General features: G+C 42.0%; 1 protein-coding gene across 1 annotated transcript in view; it reads right to left on the reverse strand.

Moving 5' to 3' along the window:
• Nucleotides 1–26095, reverse strand: part of LOC110523137 (pre-B-cell leukemia transcription factor 3) — a 118826-nt gene that overhangs the window by 3996 nt on the left and 88735 nt on the right. The window contains 3 exon segments of the mRNA XM_036976689.2: nucleotides 19728–19840; nucleotides 21211–21291; nucleotides 23422–23587. Coding sequence (XP_036832584.2) covers nucleotides 19728–19840; nucleotides 21211–21291; nucleotides 23422–23587 — 360 coding nt within the window.

A 26095-nucleotide genomic window follows, 5' to 3' on the forward strand; every position in this document is an offset into this window, starting at 1 on the left:
ATGACCTTGTTTGTAGGCAATTTGGCCTTTTTCTCTCAAAGAGAATTTCTATTCTGTGACGAAGGCAAAACACAGGACAGCAAAGTATAGACCAGACATGAGACAGTATAGAACAGACATGAGACAGTATAGAACAGAACAGACATGGGACAGTATAGACCAGACATGGGACAGTAAAGAACAGACATGGGACAGTATAGAACAGAACAGACATGAGACAGTATAGAACAGAACAGACATGGGACAGTCAAGAACAGACATGGGACAGTAAAGAACAGAACAGACATTGGACAGTAAAGAACAGAACATACATGGGACAGTAAAGAACAGACATGAGACAGTATAGAACAGACATGAGACAGTATAGAACAGACATGAGACAGTAAAGTAAAGAACAGACATGAGACAGTATAGAACAGAACAGACATGGGACAGTAAAGAACAGAACATACATGGGACAGTAAAGAACAGACATGGGACAGTAAAGAACAGACATAAGACAGTAAAGAACAGACATGGGACAGTATAGAACAGACATGGGACAGTAAAGACCAGACATGGGACAGTAAAGAACAGACATGAGACAGTAAAGAACAGACATGAGACAGTAAAGAACAGACATGGGACAGTAAAGAACAGACAAGGGACAGTATAGAACAGACATGCAACAGTATAGAACAGACATGGGACAGTAAAGAACAGACATGGGACAGTAAAGACTAGACATGGGACAGTAAAGAACAGACATGGGACAGTAAAGAGCAGACATGGGACAGTAAAGAACAGACATAAGACAGTAAAGAACAGACATGGGACAGTATAGAACAGACATGGGACAGTAAAGACCAGACATGGGACAGTAAAGAACAGACATGAGACAGTAAAGAACAGACATGAGACAGTAAAGAACAGACATGGGACAGTAAAGAACAGACAAGGGACAGTATAGAACAGACATGCAACAGTATAGAACAGACATGGGACAGTAAAGAACAGACATGGGACAGTAAAGACTAGACATGGGACAGTAAAGAACAGACATGGGACAGTAAAGAGCAGACATGGGACAGTAAAGTAAGGAACAGACATGGGACAGTAAAGAACAGACATGGGACAGTAAAGAACAGACATGAGACAGTAAAGAACAGACATGGGACAGTATAGAACAGACATGGGACAGTAAAGACCAGACATGGGATAGTAAAGAACAGACATGAGACAGTAAAGAACAGACATGGGACAGCAAAGAACAGACATGGGAGAGTAAAGAACAGACATGGGACAGTAAAGAACAGACATGGGACAGTATAGAACAGAACAGACATGAGACAGTAAAGAACAGACATGGGACAGTAAAGTAAAGAACAGACATGGGACAGTAAAGAACAGACATGGGAGAGTAAAGAATAGACATGGGAGAGTAAAGAACAGACATGGGACAGTAAAGAACAGACATGAGACAGTAAAGAACAGACATGGGACAGTATAGAACAGACATGAGACAGTAAAGTAAAGAACAGACATGGGAAAGTATAGAACAGACATGGGACAGTAAAGAACAGACATGGGACAGTAGAGAACACACATGAGACAGTAAAGAACAGACATGGGACAGTAAAGAACAGACATGGGACAGTATAGAACAGACACGGGACAGTAAAGAACAGACATTAGACAGTAAAGAACAGATATGAGACAGTATAGAACATACATGGGACAGTAAAGTAAAGACCAGACATGGGACAGCAAAGAACAGACATGGGACAGTAAAAAACAGACATGGGACAGTATAGAACAGACATGAGACAGTAAAGAACAGACATGGGACAGTAGAGAACAGACATGAGACAGTAAAGTAAAGAACAGACATGGGACAGTATAGAACGGAACAAACATGGGACAGTTAAGAACAGACATGGGAGAGTAAAGAACAGACATGGGACAGTAAAGAACAGACATGGGACAGTAAAGAACAGACATGGGACAGTAAAGAACAGACATGGGACAGTAAAGAACAGAGAAGGGACAGTATAGAACAGAACAGACATGGGACAGTATAGAACGGAACAGACATGGGACAGTAAAGAACAGACATGGGAGAGTAAAGAACAGACATGGGACAGTAAAGAACAGACATGGGACAGTATAGAACAGAACAGACATGAGACAGTAAAGAACAGACATGGGACAGTATAGAACAGACATGCGACAGTATAGAACAGACATGGGACAGTAAAGAACAGACATGAGACAGTAAAGAACAGATATGGGACAGTAAAGAACAGACAAGGGAAAGTATAGAACAGACATGCGACAGTAAAGAACAGACATGGGACAGTATAGAACAGAACAGACATGAGACAGTAAAGAACAGACATGGGACAGTATAGAACAGACATGAGACAGTAAAGAACAGACATGGGACAGTATAGAACAGACATGCGACAGTATAGAACAGACATGGGACAGTAAAGAACAGACATGAGACAGTAAAGAACAGACATGAGACAGTAAAGAACAGACATGGGACAGTAAAGAACAGACATGGGACAGTAAAGAACAGACATGGGACAGAAAAGAACAGACATGGGACAGTAAAGAACAGATATGGGACAGTAAAGAACAGACAAGGGACAGTATAGAACAGAACAGACGTGGGACAGTATAGAACGGAACAGACATGGGACAGTAAAGAACAGACATGGGAGAGTAAAGAACAGACATGGGACAGTAAAGAACAGACATGAGACAGTAAAGAACAGATATGGGACAGTAAAGAACAGACAAGGGACAGTATAGAACAGAACAGACGTGGGACAGTATAGAACAGAACAGACATGAGACAGTAAAGAACAGACATGGGACAGTAAAGTAAAGAACAGACATGGGACAGTAAAGAACAGACATGAGACAGTTAAAGAACAGATATGGGACAGTAAAGAACAGACATGGGACAGTAAAGAACAGACATGGAACAGTAAAGAACAGACATGAGACAGTAAAAAACAGACATGGGACATTAAAGTAAAGAAAAGACATGGGTCAGTAAAGAACAGATATGAGACAGTATAGAACAGACATGGGACAGTAAAGAACAGACATGGGACAGTAAAGTAAAGAACAGACATGGGACAGTAAAGAACAGGCATGAGACAGTAAAGAACAGACATGGGAGAGTAAAGAATAGACATGGGAGAGTAAAGAATAGACATGGGAGAGTAAAGAACAGACATGGGACAGTAAAGAACAGACTTGAGACAGTAAAGAACAGACATGGGACAGTATAGAACAGACATGAGACAGTAAAGTAAAGAACAGACATGGGACAGTATAGAACAGACATGGGACAGTAAAGAACAGACATGGGGCAGAAGAGAACACACATGATACAGTAAAGAACAGACATGGGACAGTAAAGAACTGACATGGGACAATATAGAACAGACCAGACATGGGACAGTAAAGAACAGACATGGGACAGTATAGAACAGACCAGACATGGGACAGTAAAGAACAGAATTGGGACAGTAAAGAACAAACATGGGACAGTAAAGAACAGACATGGGACAAGACATGGGACAGTATAGAACAGACATGGGACAGTATAGAACAGACATGAGACAGTAAAGTAAAGAACAGACATGGGACAGTATAGAACAGACATGGGACAGTAAAGAACAGACATGGGACAGTAGGGAACACATATGAGACAGTAAAGAACAGACAAGGGAAAGTAAAGAACAGACATGGGACAGTATAGAACAGACCAGACATGGGACAGTAAAGAACAGACATGGGACAGTAAAGAACAGACATGGGACAGTAAAGAACAGACATGGGACAGTAGAGAACAGAACAGACATGGGACAGTAAAGAACAGACATGGGACAGTAAAGAACAGACATGGGACAGTAAAGAACAGACATGGGACAGTATAGAACAGACCAGACATGGGAAGGTAAAGAACAGACATGAGACAGTATAGAACAGACATGGGACAGTAAAGAACAGACATGAGACAGTATAGAACAGAGATGGGAAAGTATAGAACAGACATGGGACAGTAAAAAACAGACATGGGACAGTAAAGAACAGACATGGGACAGTATAGAACAGAGATGGGACAGTAAAGTAAAGAACAGACATGGGACAGTATAGATCAGAACAGACACGGGACAGTATAGATCAGAACAGACACGGGACAGTAAAGAACAGACATGAGACAGTAAAGAACAGATATGAGACAGTATAGAACAGACATGGGACAGTATAGAACAGAACAGACATGTGACAGTAGAGAACAGACATGGGACAGTATAGAACAGACATGGGACAGTAAAGAACAGACATGGGACAGTATATAACAGACATGGGACAGTATAGAACAGACATGATCCAGTAAAGAACAGATATGAGACAGTATAGAACAAATATGGGACAGTAAAGTAAAGAACAGACATGTGACAGTAAAGAACAGACATGGGACAGTAAAGAACAGACATGGGACAGTAGAGAACAGACATGAGACAGTAAAGTAAAGAACAGACATGGGACAGTATAGAACATACATGGGACAGTAGAGAACACACATGAGACAGTAAAGAACAGACATGAGACAGTAAAGAACAGACATGGGACAGTATAGAACAGACATGGGACAGTATAGAACAGACATGGACAGTAAAGGACATAGATGGGACACGAAAGAACAGAGATGGGACAGTAAAGAACAGAGATGGGACAGTATAGAACAGAACAGACATGGGACAGTAAAGAACAGAACAGACATGGGACAGTATAGAACAGAACAGACACGGGACAGTACAGAACAGACACGGGACAGTAAAGAACAGACATGGGACAGTATAGAACAGGACAGACACGGGACAGTAAAGAACAGACATGGGAGAGTAAAGAACAGACATGGGACAGTAAAGAGCTGACATGGGACAGTAAAGTAATGAACAGACATGGGACAGTAAAGAACAGACATGGGACAGTAAAGAACAGACATGAGACAGTAAAATAAAGAACAGACATGGGACAGTAAAGAACAGACATGTGACAGTAAAGAACAGACTTGGGACAGTAAAGAACAGACATGGGACACACTAAAGAACAGACATGGGACAGTAAAGAACAGACATTGGACAGTATAGAACAGACATGGGACAGTAAAGAACAGACATGGGACAGTAAAGAACAGACATTGGACAGTATAGAACAGACATGGGACAGTAAAGAACAGAATTGGGACAGTAAAGAAGAGACATGGGAGAGAAAAGAACAGACATGGGACAGTAAAGAACAGATATGAGACAGTAAAGTAAAGAACAGACATGGGACAGTAAAGAACAGATATGAGACAGTAAAGTAAAGAACAGACATGGGACATTAAAGTAAAGAACAGACATGGGACAGTAAAGAACAGACATGGGACACTAAAGAACAGACATGGGACAGTATAGAACAGACATGGGACAGTAAAGACCAGACATGGGACAGTAAAGAACAGACATGAGACAGTAAAGAACAGACATGGGACAGTAAAGAACAGACATGGGACAGTAAAGAACAGACATGGGACAGTATTGAACAGACATGCGACAGTATAGAACAGACATGGGACAGTAAAGAACAGACATGAGACAGTAAAGAACAGACAAGGGACAGTCTAGAACAGAACAGACATGGGACATTATAAAACAGAACAGACATGGGACAGTAAAGAACAGACATGGGAGAGTAAAGAACAGACATGGGACAGTAAAGAACAGACATGGGACAGTATAGAACAGAACAGACATGAGACAGTAAAGAACAGACATGGGACAGTAAAGTAAAGAACAGACATGGGACAGTAATGAACAGACATGAGACAGTAAAGAACAGACATGGGACAGTATAGAACAGAACAGACATGGGACAGTAAAGAACAGACATGAGACAGTAAAGAACAGATATGGGACAGTAAAGAACAGACATGGAAAAGTAAAGAACAAACATGGAACAGTAAAGAACAGACATGAGACAGTAAAGAACAGACATGGGACCGTAAAGAACAGATATGAGACAGTAAAGAACAGATATGAGACAGTAAAGAACAGACATGGGATATTAAAGTAAAGAACAGACATGGGTCAGTAAAGAACAGATATGAGACAGTATAGAACAGACATGGGACAGTAAAGAACAGACATGGGACAGTAAAGTAAAGAACAGACATGGGACAGTAAAGAACAGACATGAGACAGTAAAGAACAGACATGGGAGAGTAAAGAACAGACATGGGAGAGTAAAGAACAGACATGGGACAGTAAAGAACAGACATGAGACAGTAAAGGACATGGGACAGTATAGAACAGACATGAGACAGTAAAGTAAAGAACAGACATGGGACAGTAAAGAACAGACAAGGGACAGTCTAGAACAGAACAGACATGGGACAGTATAAAACAGAACATACATGGGACAGTAAAGAACAGACATGGAAGAGTAAAGAACAGACATGGGACAGTAAAGAACAGACATGGGACAGTATAGAACAGAACAGACATGAGACAGTAAAGAACAGACATGGGACAGTAAAGTAAAGAACAGACATGGGACAGTAATGAACAGACATGAGACAGTAAAGAACAGACATGGGACAGTATAGAACAGAACAGACATGGGACAGTAAAGAACAGACATGAGACAGTAAAGAACATACATGGGACAGTAAAGAACAGACATGGGACAGTAAAGAACAAACATGGAACAGTAAAGAACAGACATGAGACAGTAAAGAACAGATATGAGACAGTAAAGAATAGACATGGGATATTAAAGTAAAGAACAGACATGGGTCAGTAAAGAACAGATATGAGAAAGTATAGAACAGACATGGGACAGTAAAGAACAGACATGGGACAGTAAAGTAAAGAACAGACATGGGACAGTAAAGAACAGACATGAGACAGTAAAGAACAGACATGGGAGAGTAAAGAACAGACATGGGAGAGTAAAGAACAGACATGGGACTGTAAAGAACAGATATGAGACAGTAAAGAACAGATATGAGACAGTAAAGAACAGACATGGGATATTAAAGTAAAGAACAGACATGGGTCAGTAAAGAACAGACATGAGACAGTAAAGAACAGACATGGGACAGTAAAGTAAAGAACAGACATGGGACAGTATAGAACAGACATGAGACTGTAAAGTAAAGAACAGACATGGGACAGTATAGAACAGACATGGGACAGTAAAGAACAGATATGGGACAGTAGAGAACACACATGAGACAGTAAAGAACAGACATGGGACAGTATAGAACAGACATGGGATAGTAAAGAACAGATATGAGACAGTATAGAACAGACATGGGACAGTATAGAACAGAACAGACATGTGACAGTATAGAACAGACATGGGACAGTATAGAACAGACATGGGACAGTAAAGAACAGACATGGGACAGTTTATAACAGACATGGGACAGTATAGAACAGACACGGGACAGTAAAGAACAGACATGAGACAGTAAAGAACAGATATGAGACAGAATAGAACAGATATGGGACAGTAAAGTAAAGAACAGACATGGGACAGTAAAGAACAGACATGGGACAGTAAAGAACAGACATGGGACAGTAGAGAACAGACATGAGACAGTAAAGTAAAGAACAGACATGGGACAGTATAGAACATACATGGGACAGTAGAGAACACACATGAGACAGTAAAGAACAGACATGAGACAGTAAAGAACAGACATGGGACAGTATAGAACAGACATGGGACAGTATAGAACAGACATGGACAGTAAAGGACATAGATGGGACACGAAAGAACAGAGATGGGACAGTAAAGAACAGAGATGGGACAGTATAGAACAGAACAGACATGGGACAGTAAAGAACAGAACAGACATGGGACAGTATAGAACAGAACAGACACGGGACAGTACAGAACAGACACGGGACAGTAAAGAAAAGACATGGGACAGTATAGAACAGGACAGACACGGGACAGTAAAGAACAGACATGGGAGAGTAAAGAACAGACATGGGACAGTAAAGAGCTGACATGGGACAGTAAAGTAATGAACAGACATGGGACAGTAAAGAACAGACATGGGACAGTAAAGAACAGACATGAGACAGTAAAATAAAGAACAGACATGGGACAGTAAAGAACAGACATGTGACAGTAAAGAAAAGACTTGGGACAGTAAAGAACAGACATGGGACACACTAAAGAACAGACATGGGACAGTAAAGAACAGACATTGGACAGTATAGAACAGACATGGGACAGTAAAGAACAGAATTGGGACAGTAAAGAAGAGACATGGGAGAGAAAAGAACAGACATGGGACAGTAAAGAACAGATATGAGACAGTAAAGTAAAGAACAGACATGGGACAGTAAAGAACAGATATGAGACAGTAAAGTAAAGAACAGACATGGGACAGTAAAGTAAAGAAAAGACATGGGACAGTAAAGAACAGACATGGGACAGTAAAGAACAGACATGGGACAGTATAGAACAGACATGGGACAGTATAGAACAGACATGGGACAGTAAAGACCAGACATGGGACAGTAAAGAACAGACATGAGACAGTAAAGAACAGACATGGGACAGTAAAGAACAGACATGGGACAGTAAAGAACAGACATGGGACAGTATTGAACAGACATGCGACAGTATAGAACAGACATGGGACAGTAAAGAACAGACATGGGACAGTAAAGAACAGACATGGGACAGTATTGAACAGACATGAGACAGTAAAGAACAGACATGGGACAGTAAAGAACAGACATGGGACAGTAAAGAACAGACATGGGACAGTATTGAACAGACATGCGACAGTATAGAACAGACATGGGACAGTAAAGAACAGACATGAGACAGTAAAGAACAGACATGGGACAGAAAAGAACAGACATGGGACAGTAAAGAACAGACATGGGACAGTAAAGAACAGACAAGGGACAGTAAAGAACAGACATGGGACAGTATTGAACAGACATGCGACAGTATAGAACAGACATGGGACAGTAAAGAACAGACATGAGACAGTAAAGAACAGACATGGGACAGTAAAGAACAGACAAGGGACAGTCTAGAACAGAACAGACATGGGACAGTATAAAACAGAACAGACATGGGACAGTAAAGAACAGACATGGGAGAGTAAAGAACAGACATGGGACTGTATAGAACATACATGGGACAGTAGAGAACACACATGAGACAGTAAAGAACAGACATGAGACAGTAAAGAACAGACATGGGACAGTATAGAACAGACATGGGACAGTATAGAACAGACATGGACAGTAAAGGACATAGATGGGACACGAAAGAACAGAGATGGGCCAGTAAAGAACAGAGATGGGACAGTATAGAACAGAACAGACATGGGACAGTAAAGAACAGAACAGACATGGGACAGTATAGAACAGAACAGACACGGGACAGTACAGAACAGACACGGGACAGTAAAGAACAGACATGGGACAGTATAGAACAGGACAGACACGGGACAGTAAAGAACAGACATGGGAGAGTAAAGAACAGACATGGGACAGTAAAGAGCTGACATGGGACAGTAAAGTAATGAACAGACATGGGACAGTAAAGAACAGACATGGGACAGTAAAGAACAGACTTGGGACAGTAAAGAACAGACATGGGACACACTAAAGAACAGACATGGGACAGTAAAGAACAGACATTGGACAGTATAGAACAGACATGGGACAGTAAAGAACAGACATGGGACAGTAAAGAACAGACATTGGACAGTATAGAAAAGACATGGGACAGTAAAGAACAGAATTGGGACAGTAAAGAAGAGACATGGGAGAGAAAAGAACAGACATGGGACAGTAAAGAACAGATATGAGACAGTAAAGTAAAGAACAGACATGGGACAGTAAAGAACAGATATGAGACAGTAAAGTAAAGAACAGACAAGGGACAGTAAAGTAAAGAAAATACATGGGACAGTAAAGAACAGACATGGGACAGTAAAGAACAGACATGGGACAGTAAAGAACAGACATGGGACAGTATAGAACAGACATGGGACAGTAAAGACCAGACATGGGACAGTAAAGAACAGACATGAGACAGTAAATAACAGACATGGGACAGTAAAGAACAGACATGGGACAGTAAATAACAGACATGGGACAGTATTGAACAGACATGCGACAGTATAGAACAGACATGGGACAGTAAAGAACAGACATGAGACAGTAAAGAACAGACATGGGACAGAAAAGAACAGACATGGGACAGTAAAGAACAGACATGGGACAGTAAAGAACAGACAAGGGACAGTCTAGAACAGAACAGACATGGGACAGTATAAAACAGAACAGACATGGGACAGTAAAGAACAGACATGGGAGAGTAAAGAACAGACATGGGACAGTATAGAACAGAACAGACATGAGACAGTAAAGAACAGACATGGGACAGTAAAGTAAAGAACAGACATGGGACAGTAATGAACAGACATGAGACAGTAAAGAACAGACATGGGACAGTATAGAACAGAACAGACATGGGACAGTAAAGAACAGACATGAGACAGTAAAGAACAGACATGGGACAGTAAAGAACAGACATGGGACAGTAAAGAACAAACATGGAACAGTAAAGAACAGACATGAGACAGTAAAGAACAGACATGGGACCGTAAAGAACAGATATGAGACAGTAAAGAACAGATATGAGACAGTAAAGAACAGACATGGGATATTAAAGTAAAGAACAGACATGGGTCAGTAAAGAACAGATATGAGACAGTATAGAACAGACATGGGACAGTAAAGAACAGACATGGGACAGTAAAGTAAAGAACAGACATGGGACAGTAAAGAACAGACATGAGACAGTAAAGAACAGACATGGGAGAGTAATGAACAGACATGGGAGAGTAAAGAACAGACATGGGACAGTAAAGAACAGACAAGGGACAGTCTAGAACAGAACAGACATGGGACAGTATAAAACAGAACATACATGGGACAGTAAAGAACAGACATGGGAGAGTAAAGAACAGACATGGGACAGTAAAGAACAGACATGGGACAGTATAGAACAGAACAGACATGAGACAGTAAAGAACAGACATGGGACAGTAAAGTAAAGAACAGACATGGGACAGTAATGAACAGACATGAGACAGTAAAGAACAGACATGGGACAGCATAGAACAGAACAGACATGGGACAGTAAAGAACAGACATGAGACAGTAAAGAACATACATGGGACAGTAAAGAACAGACATGGGACAGTAAAGAACAAACATGGAACAGTAAAGAACAGACATGAGACAGTAAAGAACAGATATGAGACAGTAAAGAACAGACATGGGATATTAAAGTAAAGAACAGACATGGGTCAGTAAAGAACAGATATGAGAAAGTATAGAACAGACATGGGACAGTAAAGAACAGACATGGGACAGTAAAGTAAAGAACAGACATGGGACAGTAAAGAACAGACATGAGACAGTAAAGAACAGACATGGGAGAGTAAAGAACAGACATGCGAGAGTAAAGAACAGACATGGGACTGTAAAGAACAGATATGAGACAGTAAAGAACAGATATGAGACAGTAAAGAACAGACATGGGATATTAAAGTAAAGAACAGACATGGGTCAGTAAAGAACAGATATGAGAAAGTATAGAACAGACATGGGACAGTAAAGAACAGACATGGGACAGTAAAGTAAAGAACAGACATGGGACAGTAAAGAAGAGACATGAGACAGTAAAGAACAGACATGGGACAGTATAGAACAGACATGAGACAGTAAAGTAAAGAACAGACATGGGACAGTATAGAACAGACATGGGACAGTAAAGAACAGACATGGGACAGTAGAGAACACACATGAGACAGTAAAGAACAGACATGGGACAGTAAAGAACAGACATGGGACAGTATAGAACAGACCAGACATGGGACAGTAAAGAACAGACATGGGACAGTAAAGAACAGACATGGGACAGTAAAGAACAGACATGGGACAGTATAGAACAGACCAGACATGGGACAGTAAAGAAGAGAATTGGGACAGTAAAGAACAGTCATGGGACAGTAAAGAACAGACATGGGACAAGACATGGGACAGTATAGAACAGACATGAGACAGTAAAGTAAAGAACAGACATGGGACAGTATAGAACAGACATGGGACAGTAAATAACAGATATGGGACAGTAGAGAACACACATGAGACAGTAAAGAACAGACATGGGACAGTATAGAACAGACATGGGACAGTATAGAACAGACCAGACATGGGACAGTAAAGAACAGACATGGGACAGTAAAGAACAGACATGGGACAGTATAGAACAGACATGAGACAGTAAAGTAAAGAACAGACATGGGACAGTATAGAACAGACATGGGACAGTAAAGACCAGACATGGGACAGTAAAGAACAGAATTGGGACAGTAAAGAACAGGCATGGGACAGCATAGAACAGACCAGACATGGGACAGTAAAGAACAGACATGGGACAGTAAAGAACAAACATGGGACAGTATAGAACAGACCAGACATGGGACAGTAAATAACAGAATTGGGACAGTAAAGAACAGACATGGGACAGTATAGAACAGACCAGACATGGGACAGTAAAGAACAGACATGAGACAGTATAGAACAGACATGGGACAGTAAAGAACAGACATGAGACAGTATAGAACAGAGATGGGACAGTATAGAACAGACATGGGACAGTAAAGAACAGACATGGGACAGTAAAGAACAGACATGGGACAGTATAGAACAGCGATGGGACAGTAAAGTAAAGAACAGACATGGGACAGTATAGATCAGAACAGACACGGGACAGTATAGAACAGAACAGACATGGGACAGTAAAGAACAGACATGGGACAGTATAGAACAGAACAGACACGGGACAGTAAAGAACAGACATGGGACAGTATAGAACAGAACCGACACGGGACAGTAAAGAACAGACATGGGACAGTATAGAACAGAACAGACATGTGACAGTATAGAACAGAACAGGCACGGGACAGTATAGAACAGAACAGGCATGGGACAGTAAAGAACGGACATGGGACAGAATAGAACAGAACAGACACGGGACAGTAAAGAACAGACATGGGACAGTATAAAACAGAACAAACACGGGACAGTAAAGAACAGACATGGGACAGTATAGAACAGAACAGACATGTGACAGTTTAGAACAGAACAGACATGGGACAGAATAGAACAGAACAGACACGGGACAGTAAAGAACAGACATGGGACAGTATAGAACAGAACAGACACGGGACAGTAAAGAACAGACATGAGACAGTAAAGAACAGACATGGGACAGTAGAGAACACACATGAGACAGTAAAGAACAGACATGGGACAGTAAAGAACAGACATGGGACAGTATAGAACAGACCAGACATGGGACAGTAAAGAACACACATGCGACAGTAAAGAACAGACATGAGACAGTAAAGTAAAGAACAGACATGGGACAGTATAGAACAGACATGGGACAGTAAAGAACAGACATGGGACAGTAGAGAACACACATGAGACAGTAAAGAACAGACATGGGACAGTAAAGAACAGACATGGGACAGTATAGAACAGACCAGACATGGGACAGTAAATAACAGAATTGGGACAGTAAAGAACAGACATGGGACAGTATAGAACAGACATGGGACAGTATAGAACAGACCAGACATGGGACAGTAAAGAACAGAATTGGGACAGTAAAGAACAGACATGGGACAGTAAAGAACAGACATGGGACAGTATACAACAGACCAGACATGGGACAGTAAAGAACAGACATGGGACAGTATAGAACAGAACAGACACGGGACAGTAAAGAACAGACATGGGACAGTAAAGAACAGAACAGACATGTGACAGTATAGAACAGAACAGACACGGGACAGTATAGAACAGAACAGACATGGGACAGAAAAAAACAGACATGGGACAGTATAGAACAGAACAGACACGGGACAGTAAAGAACAGACATGGGACAGTATAGAACAGAACAGACACGGGACAGTAAAGACCAGACATGGGACAGTAGAGAACACACATGAGACAGTAAAGAACAGACATGGGACAGTATAGAACAGACCAGACATGGGACAGTATAGAACAGACCAGACATGGGACAGTAAAGAACACACATGCGACAGTAAAGAACAGACATGGGACAGTAAAGAACAGACATGGGACAGTATAGAACAGACCAGACATGGGACAGTAAATAACAGAATTGGGACAGTATAGAACAGACATGGGACAGTATAGAACAGACATGGGACAGTATAGAACAGACCAGACATGGGACAGTAAAGAACAGAATTGGGACAGTAAAGAACAGACATGGGACAGTAAAGAACAGACATGGGACAGTATAGAACAGACCAGACATGGGACAGTAAAGAACAGACATGGGACAGTATAGAACAGAACAGACACGGGACAGTAAAGAACAGACATGGGACAGTATAGAACAGAACAGACATGTGACAGTATAGAACAGAACAGACACGGGACAGTATAGAACAGAACAGACATGGGACAGAAAAAAACAGACATGGGACAGTATAGAACAGAACAGACACGGGACAGTAAAGAACAGACATGGGACAGTATAGAACAGAACAGACACGGGACAGTAAAGAATAGACATGGGACAGTATAGAACAGAACAGACATGTGACAGTATAGAACAGAACAGACACGGGACAGTAAAGTAAAGAACAGACATGGGACAGTAAAGAACAGATATGAGACAGTATAGAACAGACATGGGACAGTAAAGTAAAGAACAGACATGGGACAGTAAAGAACAGACATGAGACAGTAAAGAACAGACATGGGAGAGTAAAGAACAGACATGGGAGAGTAAAGAACAAACATGGGACAGTAAAATAAAGAACAGACATGGGACAGTATAGAACAGACATGGGACAGTAGAGAACACACATGAGACAGTAAAGAACAGACATGGGACAGTAAAGAACAGACATGGGACAGTATTGAACAGACATGGACAGTAAAGAACAGACATGGGACAGTAAAGAACAAACACGGGACAGTAAAGAACAGACATGGGACAGTAAAGGACAGACATGGGACAGTAAAGAACAGAGATGGGACAGAAAAGAACAGAGATGGGACAGTATAGAACAGAGATGGGACAGTAAAGAACAGACATGGGACAGTAAAGAACAGAACAGACATGGGACAGTAAAGAACAGAACAGACATGGGGCAGTATAGAACAGAACAGACACGGGACAGTACAGAACAGACACGGGACAGTAAAGAACAGACATGGGACAGTATAGAACAGAACAGACACGGGACAGTACAGAACAGACACGGGACAGTAAAGAACAGACATAGGACAGTATAGAACAGATATGAGACAGTATAGAACAGACATGGGACAGTATAGAACAGACCAGACATGGGACAGTAAAGAACAGACATGGGACAGTAAAGAACAGTCATGGGACAGTAAAGAACAGACATGGGACAGTAAAGTAAAGAACAGACATGGGACAGTAAAGAACACACATGAGACAGTAAAGAACAGACATGGGACAGTAAAGAACAGACATGGGACAGTATAGAACAGACCAGACATGGGACAGTAAAGAACAGAATTGGGACAGTAAAGAACAGACATGGGACAGTATAGAACAGATATGGGACAGTATAGAACAAACCAGACATGGGACAGTAAAGAACATAATTGGGACAGTAAAGAACAGACATGGGACAGTAAAGAACAGACATGGGATAGTATAGAACAGACCAGACATGGGACAGTAAAGAACAGACATGGGACAGTATAGAACAGAACAGACACGGGACAGTAAAGAACAGACATGGGACAGTATAGAACAGAACAGACATGGGACAGTAAAGAACAGACATGGGACAGTAAAGAACAGACATGGGACAGTATAGAACAGACATGGGACAGTATAGAACAGACATGGGACAGTAAAGAACAGACATGGGACAGTAGAGAACACACATGAGACAGTAAAGAACAGACATGGGATAGTAGAGAACAGACATGGGACAGTATAGAACAGACCAGACATGGGACAGTAAAGAACACACATGAGACAGTAAAGAACAGACATGGGACAGTAAAGAACAGACATGGGACAGTATAGAACAGACCAGACATGGGACAGTAAAGAACAGAATTGGGACAGTAAAGAACAGACATGGGACAGTATAGAACAGATATGGGACAGTATAGAACAAACCAGACATGGGACAGTAAAGAACATAATTGGGACAGTAAAGAACAGACATGGGACAGTAAAGAACAGACATGGGATAGTATAGAACAGACCAGACACGGGACAGTAAAGAACAGACATGGGACAGTATAGAACAGAACAGACACGGGACAGTAAAGAATAGACATGGGACAGTATAGAACAGAACAGACATGTGACAGTATAGAACAGAACAGACACGGGACAGTAAAGTAAAGAACAGACATGGGACAGTAAAGAACAGATATGAGACAGTATAGAACAGACATGGGACAGTAAAGTAAAGAACAGACATGGGACAGTAAAGAACAGACATGAGACAGTAAAGAACAGACATGGGAGAGTAAAGAACAGACATGGGAGAGTAAAGAACAAACATGGGACAGTAAAATAAAGAACAGACATGGGACAGTATAGAACAGACATGGGACAGTAGAGAACACACATGAGACAGTAAAGAACAGACATGGGACAGTAAAGAACAGACATGGGACAGTATTGAACAGACATGGACAGTAAAGAACAGACATGGGACAGTAAAGAACAAACACGGGACAGTAAAGAACAGACATGGGACAGTAAAGGACAGACATGGGACAGTAAAGAACAGAGATGGGACAGAAAAGAACAGAGATGGGACAGTATAGAACAGAGATGGGACAGTAAAGAACAGACATGGGACAGTAAAGAACAGAACAGACATGGGACAGTAAAGAACAGAACAGACATGGGGCAGTATAGAACAGAACAGACACGGGACAGTACAGAACAGACACGGGACAGTAAAGAACAGACATGGGACAGTATAGAACAGAACAGACACGGGACAGTACAGAACAGACACGGGACAGTAAAGAACAGACATAGGACAGTATAGAACAGATATGAGACAGTATAGAACAGACATGGGACAGTATAGAACAGACCAGACATGGGACAGTAAAGAACAGACATGGGACAGTAAAGAACAGTCATGGGACAGTAAAGAACAGACATGGGACAGTAAAGTAAAGAACAGACATGGGACAGTAAAGAACACACATGAGACAGTAAAGAACAGACATGGGACAGTAAAGAACAGACATGGGACAGTATAGAACAGACCAGACATGGGACAGTAAAGAACAGAATTGGGACAGTAAAGAACAGACATGGGACAGTATAGAACAGATATGGGACAGTATAGAACAAACCAGACATGGGACAGTAAAGAACATAATTGGGACAGTAAAGAACAGACATGGGACAGTAAAGAACAGACATGGGATAGTATAGAACAGACCAGACATGGGACAGTAAAGAACAGACATGGGACAGTATAGAACAGAACAGACACGGGACAGTAAAGAACAGACATGGGACAGTATAGAACAGAACAGACATGGGACAGTAAAGAACAGACATGGGACAGTAAAGAACAGACATGGGACAGTATAGAACAGACATGGGACAGTATAGAACAGACATGGGACAGTAAAGAACAGACATGGGACAGTAGAGAACACACATGAGACAGTAAAGAACAGACATGGGATAGTAGAGAACAGACATGGGACAGTATAGAACAGACCAGACATGGGACAGTAAAGAACACACATGAGACAGTAAAGAACAGACATGGGACAGTAAAGAACAGACATGGGACAGTATAGAACAGACCAGACATGGGACAGTAAAGAACAGAATTGGGACAGTAAAGAACAGACATGGGACAGTATAGAACAGATATGGGACAGTATAGAACAAACCAGACATGGGACAGTAAAGAACATAATTGGGACAGTAAAGAACAGACATGGGACAGTAAAGAACAGACATGGGATAGTATAGAACAGACCAGACATGGGACAGTAAAGAACAGACATGGGACAGTATAGAACAGAACAGACACGGGACAGTAAAGAACAGACATGGGACAGTATAGAACAGAACAGACATGGGACAGTAAAGAACAGACATGGGACAGTAAAGAACAGACATGGGACAGTATAGAACAGACATGGGACAGTAAAGAACAGACATGGGACAGTAAAGTAAAGAACAGACATGGGACAGTAAAGAACAGACATGAGACAGTAAAGAACAGACATGGGAGAGTAAAGAACAGACATGGGAGAGTAAAGAACAGACATGGGACAGTAAAATAAAGAACAGACATGAGACAGTAAAGAACAGACATGGGACAGTAAAGAACAGACATGGGACAGTAGAGAACAGACATGAGACAGTAAAGTAAAGAACAGACATGGGACAGTATAGAACAGACATGGGACAGTAGAGAACACACATGAGACAGTAAAGAACAGACATGGACAGTAAAGAACAGACATGGGACAGTAAAGAACAGACATGGGACAGTAAAGAACAGACATGGGGCAGTAAAGAACAGAGATGGGACAGTAAAGAACAGACATGGGACAGTAAAGAACAGACATGGGACAGTAAAGAACAGACATGGGACAGTAAAGAACAGACATGGGACAGTAAAGAACAGACATGGGGCAGTAAAGAACAGACATGGGACAGTAAAGAACAGACATGGGACAGTAAAGAACAGACATGGGACAGTAAAGAACAGACATGGGACAGTAAAGAACAGAGATGGGACAGTAAAGAACAGAACAGACATGGGACAGTAAAGAACAGAACAGACATGGGGCAGTATAGAACAGAACAGACACGGGACAGTACAGAACAGACACGGGACAGTAAAGAACAGACATAGGACAGTATAGAACAGAACAGACACGGGACAGTAAAGAACAGACATGGGACAGTACAGAACAGAACAGACACGGGACAGTACAGAACAGACACGGGACAGTAAAGAACAGACATAGGACAGTATAGAACAGACATGGGACAGTACAGAACAGACACGGGACAGGTAAGTAAAGAAAGTGGGGAATCCCAGCCCAAGAGCTCAAGTCAAAGCCAGACACTCTACCTTCTCAAATAACAGAACCTGTAATCTACAATATACTGTCATATAGAAATACAGAAATATGTCAAAAGGTCTATAATATCTAAAGCCATATTTCTTACACCTGACGAACACCTTCTAAGAGAATAAATAATCAAGCTGCATAACCTACAGTATAATGTCCTGCCGTACCCAGACTGGACATTACCAGTCGACTATCAATGAATTGCTACAGTTTTGAGTTGAAGTCCAATCTCATTCAAACTCAAAATCATTCCATGAATTCAACGAAATCCTCAGAGGAAGTGAAGGCCAAATTGTCTCCATTATTCCAATTCATGGAATGACTCCAATTTTTTTTTTAAAGGGTATTGACCCCAAACCTAGTACAGTCAATAGTATGTGACCCTTAAGTAAGCCTCTCACCCTGACCTCTCTTCCTGACCTCTCACCCTGACCTACCTGTGACTGCACATTAGCTCCGACTTGAGCCCCCTGGTAAGAGGCCCCATTCAGACTCTGCATGCTCATGAACATGTCCCCAGAGTTAGGGAGGCTAAAAGAGGCAGAGGAACCTGGAGAGGAGAGATGGAAGTAGCTGAATATAAGAACACATACAGATCTAGGATCAGCTTCCCTTTACCCAATCCTAATCTTAACCATTAGTGGGGGAAGTGCTAAACTGACCCCAAGATATGCGACTAGGGGCAACGTCACACTACATTACACTCACTGATCCATACATCCGAACAACTAAACTATCCAAAACAAGAAGACTGTAGATATAGAAAGGACAAAATAAAGAGAGATGAAAACAGAGAGAGTAAGGACAGAGGGAAGACAGATGAAAACAGAGATAGTAAGGACAGAGGGAAGGGAGATGAAAACAGAGAGTAAGGACAGAGGGAAGACAGATGAAAACAGAGATAGTAAGGACAGAGGGAAGACAGATGAAAACAGAGAGAGTAAGGACAGAGGGAAGACAGATAAAAACAGAGATAGTAAGGACAGAGGGAAGACAGATGAAAACAGAGATAGTAAGGACAGAGGGAAGGGAGATGAAAACAGAGATAGTAAGGACAGAGGGAAGGGAGATGAAAACAGAGAGAGTAAGGACAGAGGGAAGACAGATGAAAACAGAGAGAGTAAGGACAGAGGGAAGACAGATGAAAACAGAGATAGTAAGGACAGAGGGAAGGGAGATGAAAACAGAGAGAGTAAGGACAGAGGGAAGGGAGATGAAAACAGAGAGAGTAAGGACCGAGGGAAGAGAGACGAAACAAGAACTAGCGTACTCGTATCCTAAATGAAGCAACCTAAAGAGGAACTAGCGTACTCATATCCTAAATGAAGCAACCTAAACAGGAACTAGCGTACTCATATCCTAAATGAAACAAACTAAACAGGAACTAGTGTACTCGTATCCTAAATGAAGCAACCTAAACAGGAACTAGTGTACTCGTATCCTAAATGAAGCAACCTAAACAGGAACTAGCGTACTCATATCCTAAATGAAGCAACCTAAACAGGAACTAGCGTACTCATATCCTAAATTAAGCAACCTAAACAGGAACTAGCGTACTCATATCCTAAATTAAGCAACCTAAACAGGAACTAGCGTACTCATATCCTAAATTAAGCAACCTAAACAGGAACTAGCGTACTCATATCCTAAATTAAGCAACCTAAACAGGAACTAGCGTACTCGTATCCTAAATGAAGCAACCAAAACAGGAACTAGCGTACTCATATCCTAAATGAAGCAACCTAAACAGGAACTAGCGTACTCATATCCTAAATGAAACAAATTGAATTCAGGTTGAGGTGGTGGAGAGGGAGACAAGCTTCCACTATGGTCGGGGGTGTGAGAAGGGACCGATGGAAGGACTATAGTTCTAGGTGGGATGAATGACCACAACACATAAAAGGTTTCCTGAATCAGTACCGGCGCTGAACATGTTGGTTAAAAGGGAGTTTTTGCTCTCAGCAGAGTCCAGTTGAAATTCCTCATCTTTCATCTGGAAGCCTGGATAAAAGAAAATGGAAGGGACTTGAAAACCTCCCATCATGACTTTATTAAGCCCCGAGTCTCATTGCCTACATCAATTGTATTGGAATTGTAAGCACTGCTATAGATTATTAAATGAAGATTTAAAAAAAAAAAAGGGCTTAGGTTTGATTTGACGTCAGAGCGTGAACATTTTAATAATTCGTTGTGTTGATTTTTATTATCAATATTTAATTGTCATTTGCAATTTTAACAAACAATGCCAGATGTCCCTCCCTCCCTCCCTCCCACCCACCCAACTACCCCTAGCAACCACACACCCCACTACCCCTAGCAACCACACACCCCACTACTCCTAGCAACCACCCACCCCACTACCCCTAGCAACCACCCACCCAACTACCCCTAGCAACCACACACCCCACTACCCCTAGCAACCACACACCCCACTACACCTAGCAACCAGCCAACCAACTATCCCTAGCAACCACCCACCCAACTACCCCTAGCAACCACACACCCCACTACCCCTAGCAACCACACACCCCACTACACCTAGCAACCAGCCAACCAACTATCCCTAGCAACCAGCCACCCAACTATCCCTAGCAGTACCACAGTCACAGGGGTGTCAAACTCATTCTGCCTCCGCAGGCCTCATTCAGTCTTTACAGAGGTCAGGAGGGTCATATTCAAACGGTGTTATATTTCCTTGCAGTCAAAATGGACCAAGCAGTTGTCAGTCAAAATGGACCAAGCAGTTGTCAGTCAAAATGGACCAAGCAGTTGTCAGTCAAAATGGACCAAGCAGTTGTCAGTCAAAATGGACCAAGCAGTTGTCAGTCAAAATGGACCAAGCAGTTGTCAGTCAAAATGGACCAAGCAGTTGTCAGTCAAAATGGACCAAGCAGTTGTCAGTCAAAATGGACCAAGCAGTTGTCAGTCAAAATGGACCAAGCAGTTGTCAGTCAAAATGGACCAAGCAGTTGTCAGTCAAAATGGACCAAGCAGTTGTCAGTCAAAATGGACCAAGCAGTTGTCAGTCAAAATGGACCAAGCAGTTGTCAGTCAAAATGGACCAAGCAGTTGTCAGTCAAAATGGACCAAGCAGTTGTCAGTCAAAATGGACCAAGCAGTTGTCAGTCAAAATGGACCAAGCAGTTGTCAGTCAAAATGGACCAAGCAGTTGTCAGTCAAAATGGACCAAGCAGTTGTCAGTCAAAATGGACCAAGCAGTTGTCAGTCAAAATGGACCAAGCAGTTGTCAGTCAAAATGGACCAAGCAGTTGTCAGTCAAAATGGACCAAGCAATTGTCAGTCAAAATGGACCAAGCAATTGTCAGTCAAAATGGACCAAGCAATTGTCAGTCAAAATGGACCAAGCAATTGTCAGTCAAAATGGACCAAGCAGTTGTCAGTCAAAATGGACCAAGCAATTGTCAGTCAAAATGGACCAAGCAATTGTCAGTCAAAATGGACCAAGCAGTTGTCAGTCAAAATGGACCAAGCAATTGTCAGTCAAAATGGTGAGAAAAAGAATTGCCCTCTAACCATAGTTTGGATAATTTTTTATGCTCCTTGACTGTCTAGCTTTCATTTCAGTGATTGTTAGCAACCTGGACCGAGTGAAAAGCCTGTATAAATGTAGGTCCAATATCATTTATAAACAGTTTTCATTTATTTTTTTAATGTATATAGATGGTTTTATTTATTTTTTGGATCCATTGGGCCGTATGTTTGATACAATATTACTACAATATTACTACAATATTACTACAATATTACTACAATATTACTTCTTAGAAAGTTGAATAAGTGAAACAATGAAAACAAAATAACAAAAGAAAAAATAATAAATTACAAGAGTAGGAAAAAACTAGAAACAAGCAAGCAGCAATAACAGCAGCCAGAAATCATCACTTTTGTTAAGTATCGAACAGCACTTCTGTGTTACTATCCAAATCTATATATATATATATATTATATTATATTATATTATTATATATTATATTATATTATATTATATTATTATTATATTATATATATATGTTACCGTGAAATGTATACATTTCCCTTATTTTATTTTTTTTACACATTTATACCGCAACATATACATACGACTCTGGTCTTACCACCAAGTGTGCCTACCAGAGTTGGGCGTGGTGGGTGAGTTGGCCTGGCTGCTGTGGATGGCTGCTGCCACGGCGTGGGTTGCCGTCACCGCTGTCTTGGCTGCATAGAGGTTAGCCTCCTCCTGGAACTTGCCGATGTTCTTCTTGTACCGGATCCTCTTGTTGCCGAACCAATTGGACACCTGAGTAGGACATCGGCAAGTTCCAGGAAAGGGAATAGAGAGAGAGAGAGAGCGAGAGAGAGAGAGAGAGAGAGAGAGAGAGAGAGGGAAGGATGAGAGATAAAGGGGAAATAATGTAGTGAGTCAGACATTGTTCACCATTCTGAAAAAAAACATCACTTCAGGTTGTCCCCGCCCCTGGAGAGGAGTAGGAGGCACTCAACCGAACGTGAGACGAGGTGCAACCAAATAAATCAAAAGGAGCATTCTGAAGTAAACAAGAGCGACTCTTGCTCACAATTAAAATCTTGATGTTTTATTGACCTGATTCTGAGTTAAAGTCGTGACGTTTCGGCCAGTCATGATTTCAACTCAAAATTAGATAAATAAATAAAGCATTGTGGACGAGAGTCGCTCATATTCCAGTCCCAGAGTCTGCAAGGACCAATCAGGACTGTCGTGTGGATGGCCAGCAAACTCATATTCCAGTCCCAGAGTCTGCAAGGACCAATCAGGACTGTCGTGTGGATGGCCAGCAAACTCATATTCCAGTCCCAGAGTCTGCAAGGACCAATCAGGACTGTCGTGTGGATGGCCAGCCAACTCATATTCCAGTCCCAGAGTCTGCAAGGACCAATCAGGACTGTCGTGTGGATGGCCAGGAAACTCATATTCCAGTCCCAGAGTCTGCAAGGACCAATCAGGACTGTCGTGTGGATGGCCAGCCAACTCATATTCCAGTCCCAGAGTCTGCAAGGACCAATCAGGACTGTCGTGTGGATGGCCAGCAAACTCATATTCCAGTCCCAGAGTCTGCAAGGACCAATCAGGACTGTCGTGTGGATGGCCAGCAAACTCATATTCCAGTCCCAGAGTCTGCAAGGACCAATCAGGACTGTCGTGTGGATGGCCAGCAAACTCATATTCCAGTCCCAGAGTCTGCAAGGACCAATCAGGACTGTCGTGTGGATGGCCAGCAAACTCATATTCCAGTCCCAGAGTCTGCAAGGACCAATCAGGACTGTCGTGTGGATGGCCAGCAAACTCATATTCCAGTCCCAGAGTCTGCAAGGACCAATCAGGACTGTCGTGTGGATGGCCAGCCAACTATTAGACGCGGTCCATCACCAATCTCTCTACAGCTGTCACCAACGAGTGTGATGAGTAATTCCATCTAGGAGAATAAACATTTGGACTAAGCTACTGTCTAATGTCAATGTTGTGACCATAGAAATAAAACACATTGACTTTCAATGGTTGTTACCGTGGCTCATGCATTTTACAACACAAAAATTCATTCCAAGAAAGTGGCACATTTTCTAAAGATTGTCAGGATAGGTCTGTCTATTATAGCCTGGTTATTGTCTCTGTTCAGCAACTACATTCCACTTCTTTCCAGTCCTGTCATTGGCCAACGACACTGGCCTTTCGGGCTATGTTCAAATACGAACATTCTATCGTTAATGAGCTCGAAGAGAGATCATTTTATCCTGATTCAATAACCTCCATAGCTATCATCCAATCACAATGTTTATGCAAATTAGACTGAAAGTATCACATCACACCAGAGAAGCACTCAGACTTCTCTCTAGTTCACTCTGTGAACACTGTTGCCTATTTTGTATCCAGCGAGCAAGAGCAAGGTCCTTCTTTTCTCGAATATATATATTTTTTAATTTCTCAAAATAAGTGACCAAACTATATTGATACGTCTGGGAAAACGGATCGGGCTAGGCTACTGGTTCAAGAGCTACAAGGAGAATAGAGAGAGGAGGAAAGATGGAGACGGCCAGTGGAGATGCTAGTGGAGATGCCAGTGGAGATGCCAGTGGAGATGCTAGTGGAGATGCTAGTGGAGATGCTAGTGGAGAGGCTAGTGGAGATGCTAGTGGAGATGCCAGTGGAGATGCTAGTGGAGAGGCTAGTGGAGATGCCAGTGGAGATGCCAGTGGAGATGCTAGTGGAGATGCTAGTGGAGAGGCTAGTGGAGAGGCTAGTGGAGAGGCTAGTGGAGATGCCAGTGGAGAGGCTAGTGGAGATGCTAGTGGAGATGCCAGTGGAGATGCTAGTGGAGATGCTAGTGGAGATGCTAGTGGAGATGCCAGTGGAGATGTATGTAACATCTCCACTGGGGACTGTTACATACATATAGAGGTTGGAGAGGTTGGAGCAGGGGACTGTTACAGACATATAGAGGTTGGAGAGGCTGGAGCAGGGGACTGTTACATACATATAGAGGTTGGAGAGGTTGGAGCAGGGGTCTGTTACATACATATAGAGGTTGGAGCAGGGGACTGTTACAGACATATAGAGGTTGGAGAGGTTGGAGCAGGGGTCTGTTACAGACATATAGAGGTTGGAGAGGCTGGAGCAGGGGACTGTTACATACATATAGAGGTTGGAGCAGGGGTCTGTTACAGACATATAGAGGTTGGAGCAGGGGACTGTTACAGACATAGTGGAGATGCTAGTGGAGATGCTACTGGAGAGATGGTAGTGGAGATGGTAGTGGAGATGCAAGTGGAGATG

Source organism: Oncorhynchus mykiss, chromosome 5 (genome assembly GCF_057628025.1).
Source record: "Oncorhynchus mykiss isolate SJ-2025 chromosome 5, ASM5762802v1, whole genome shotgun sequence".
Taxonomy (NCBI): Eukaryota; Metazoa; Chordata; class Actinopteri; order Salmoniformes; family Salmonidae; genus Oncorhynchus; species Oncorhynchus mykiss.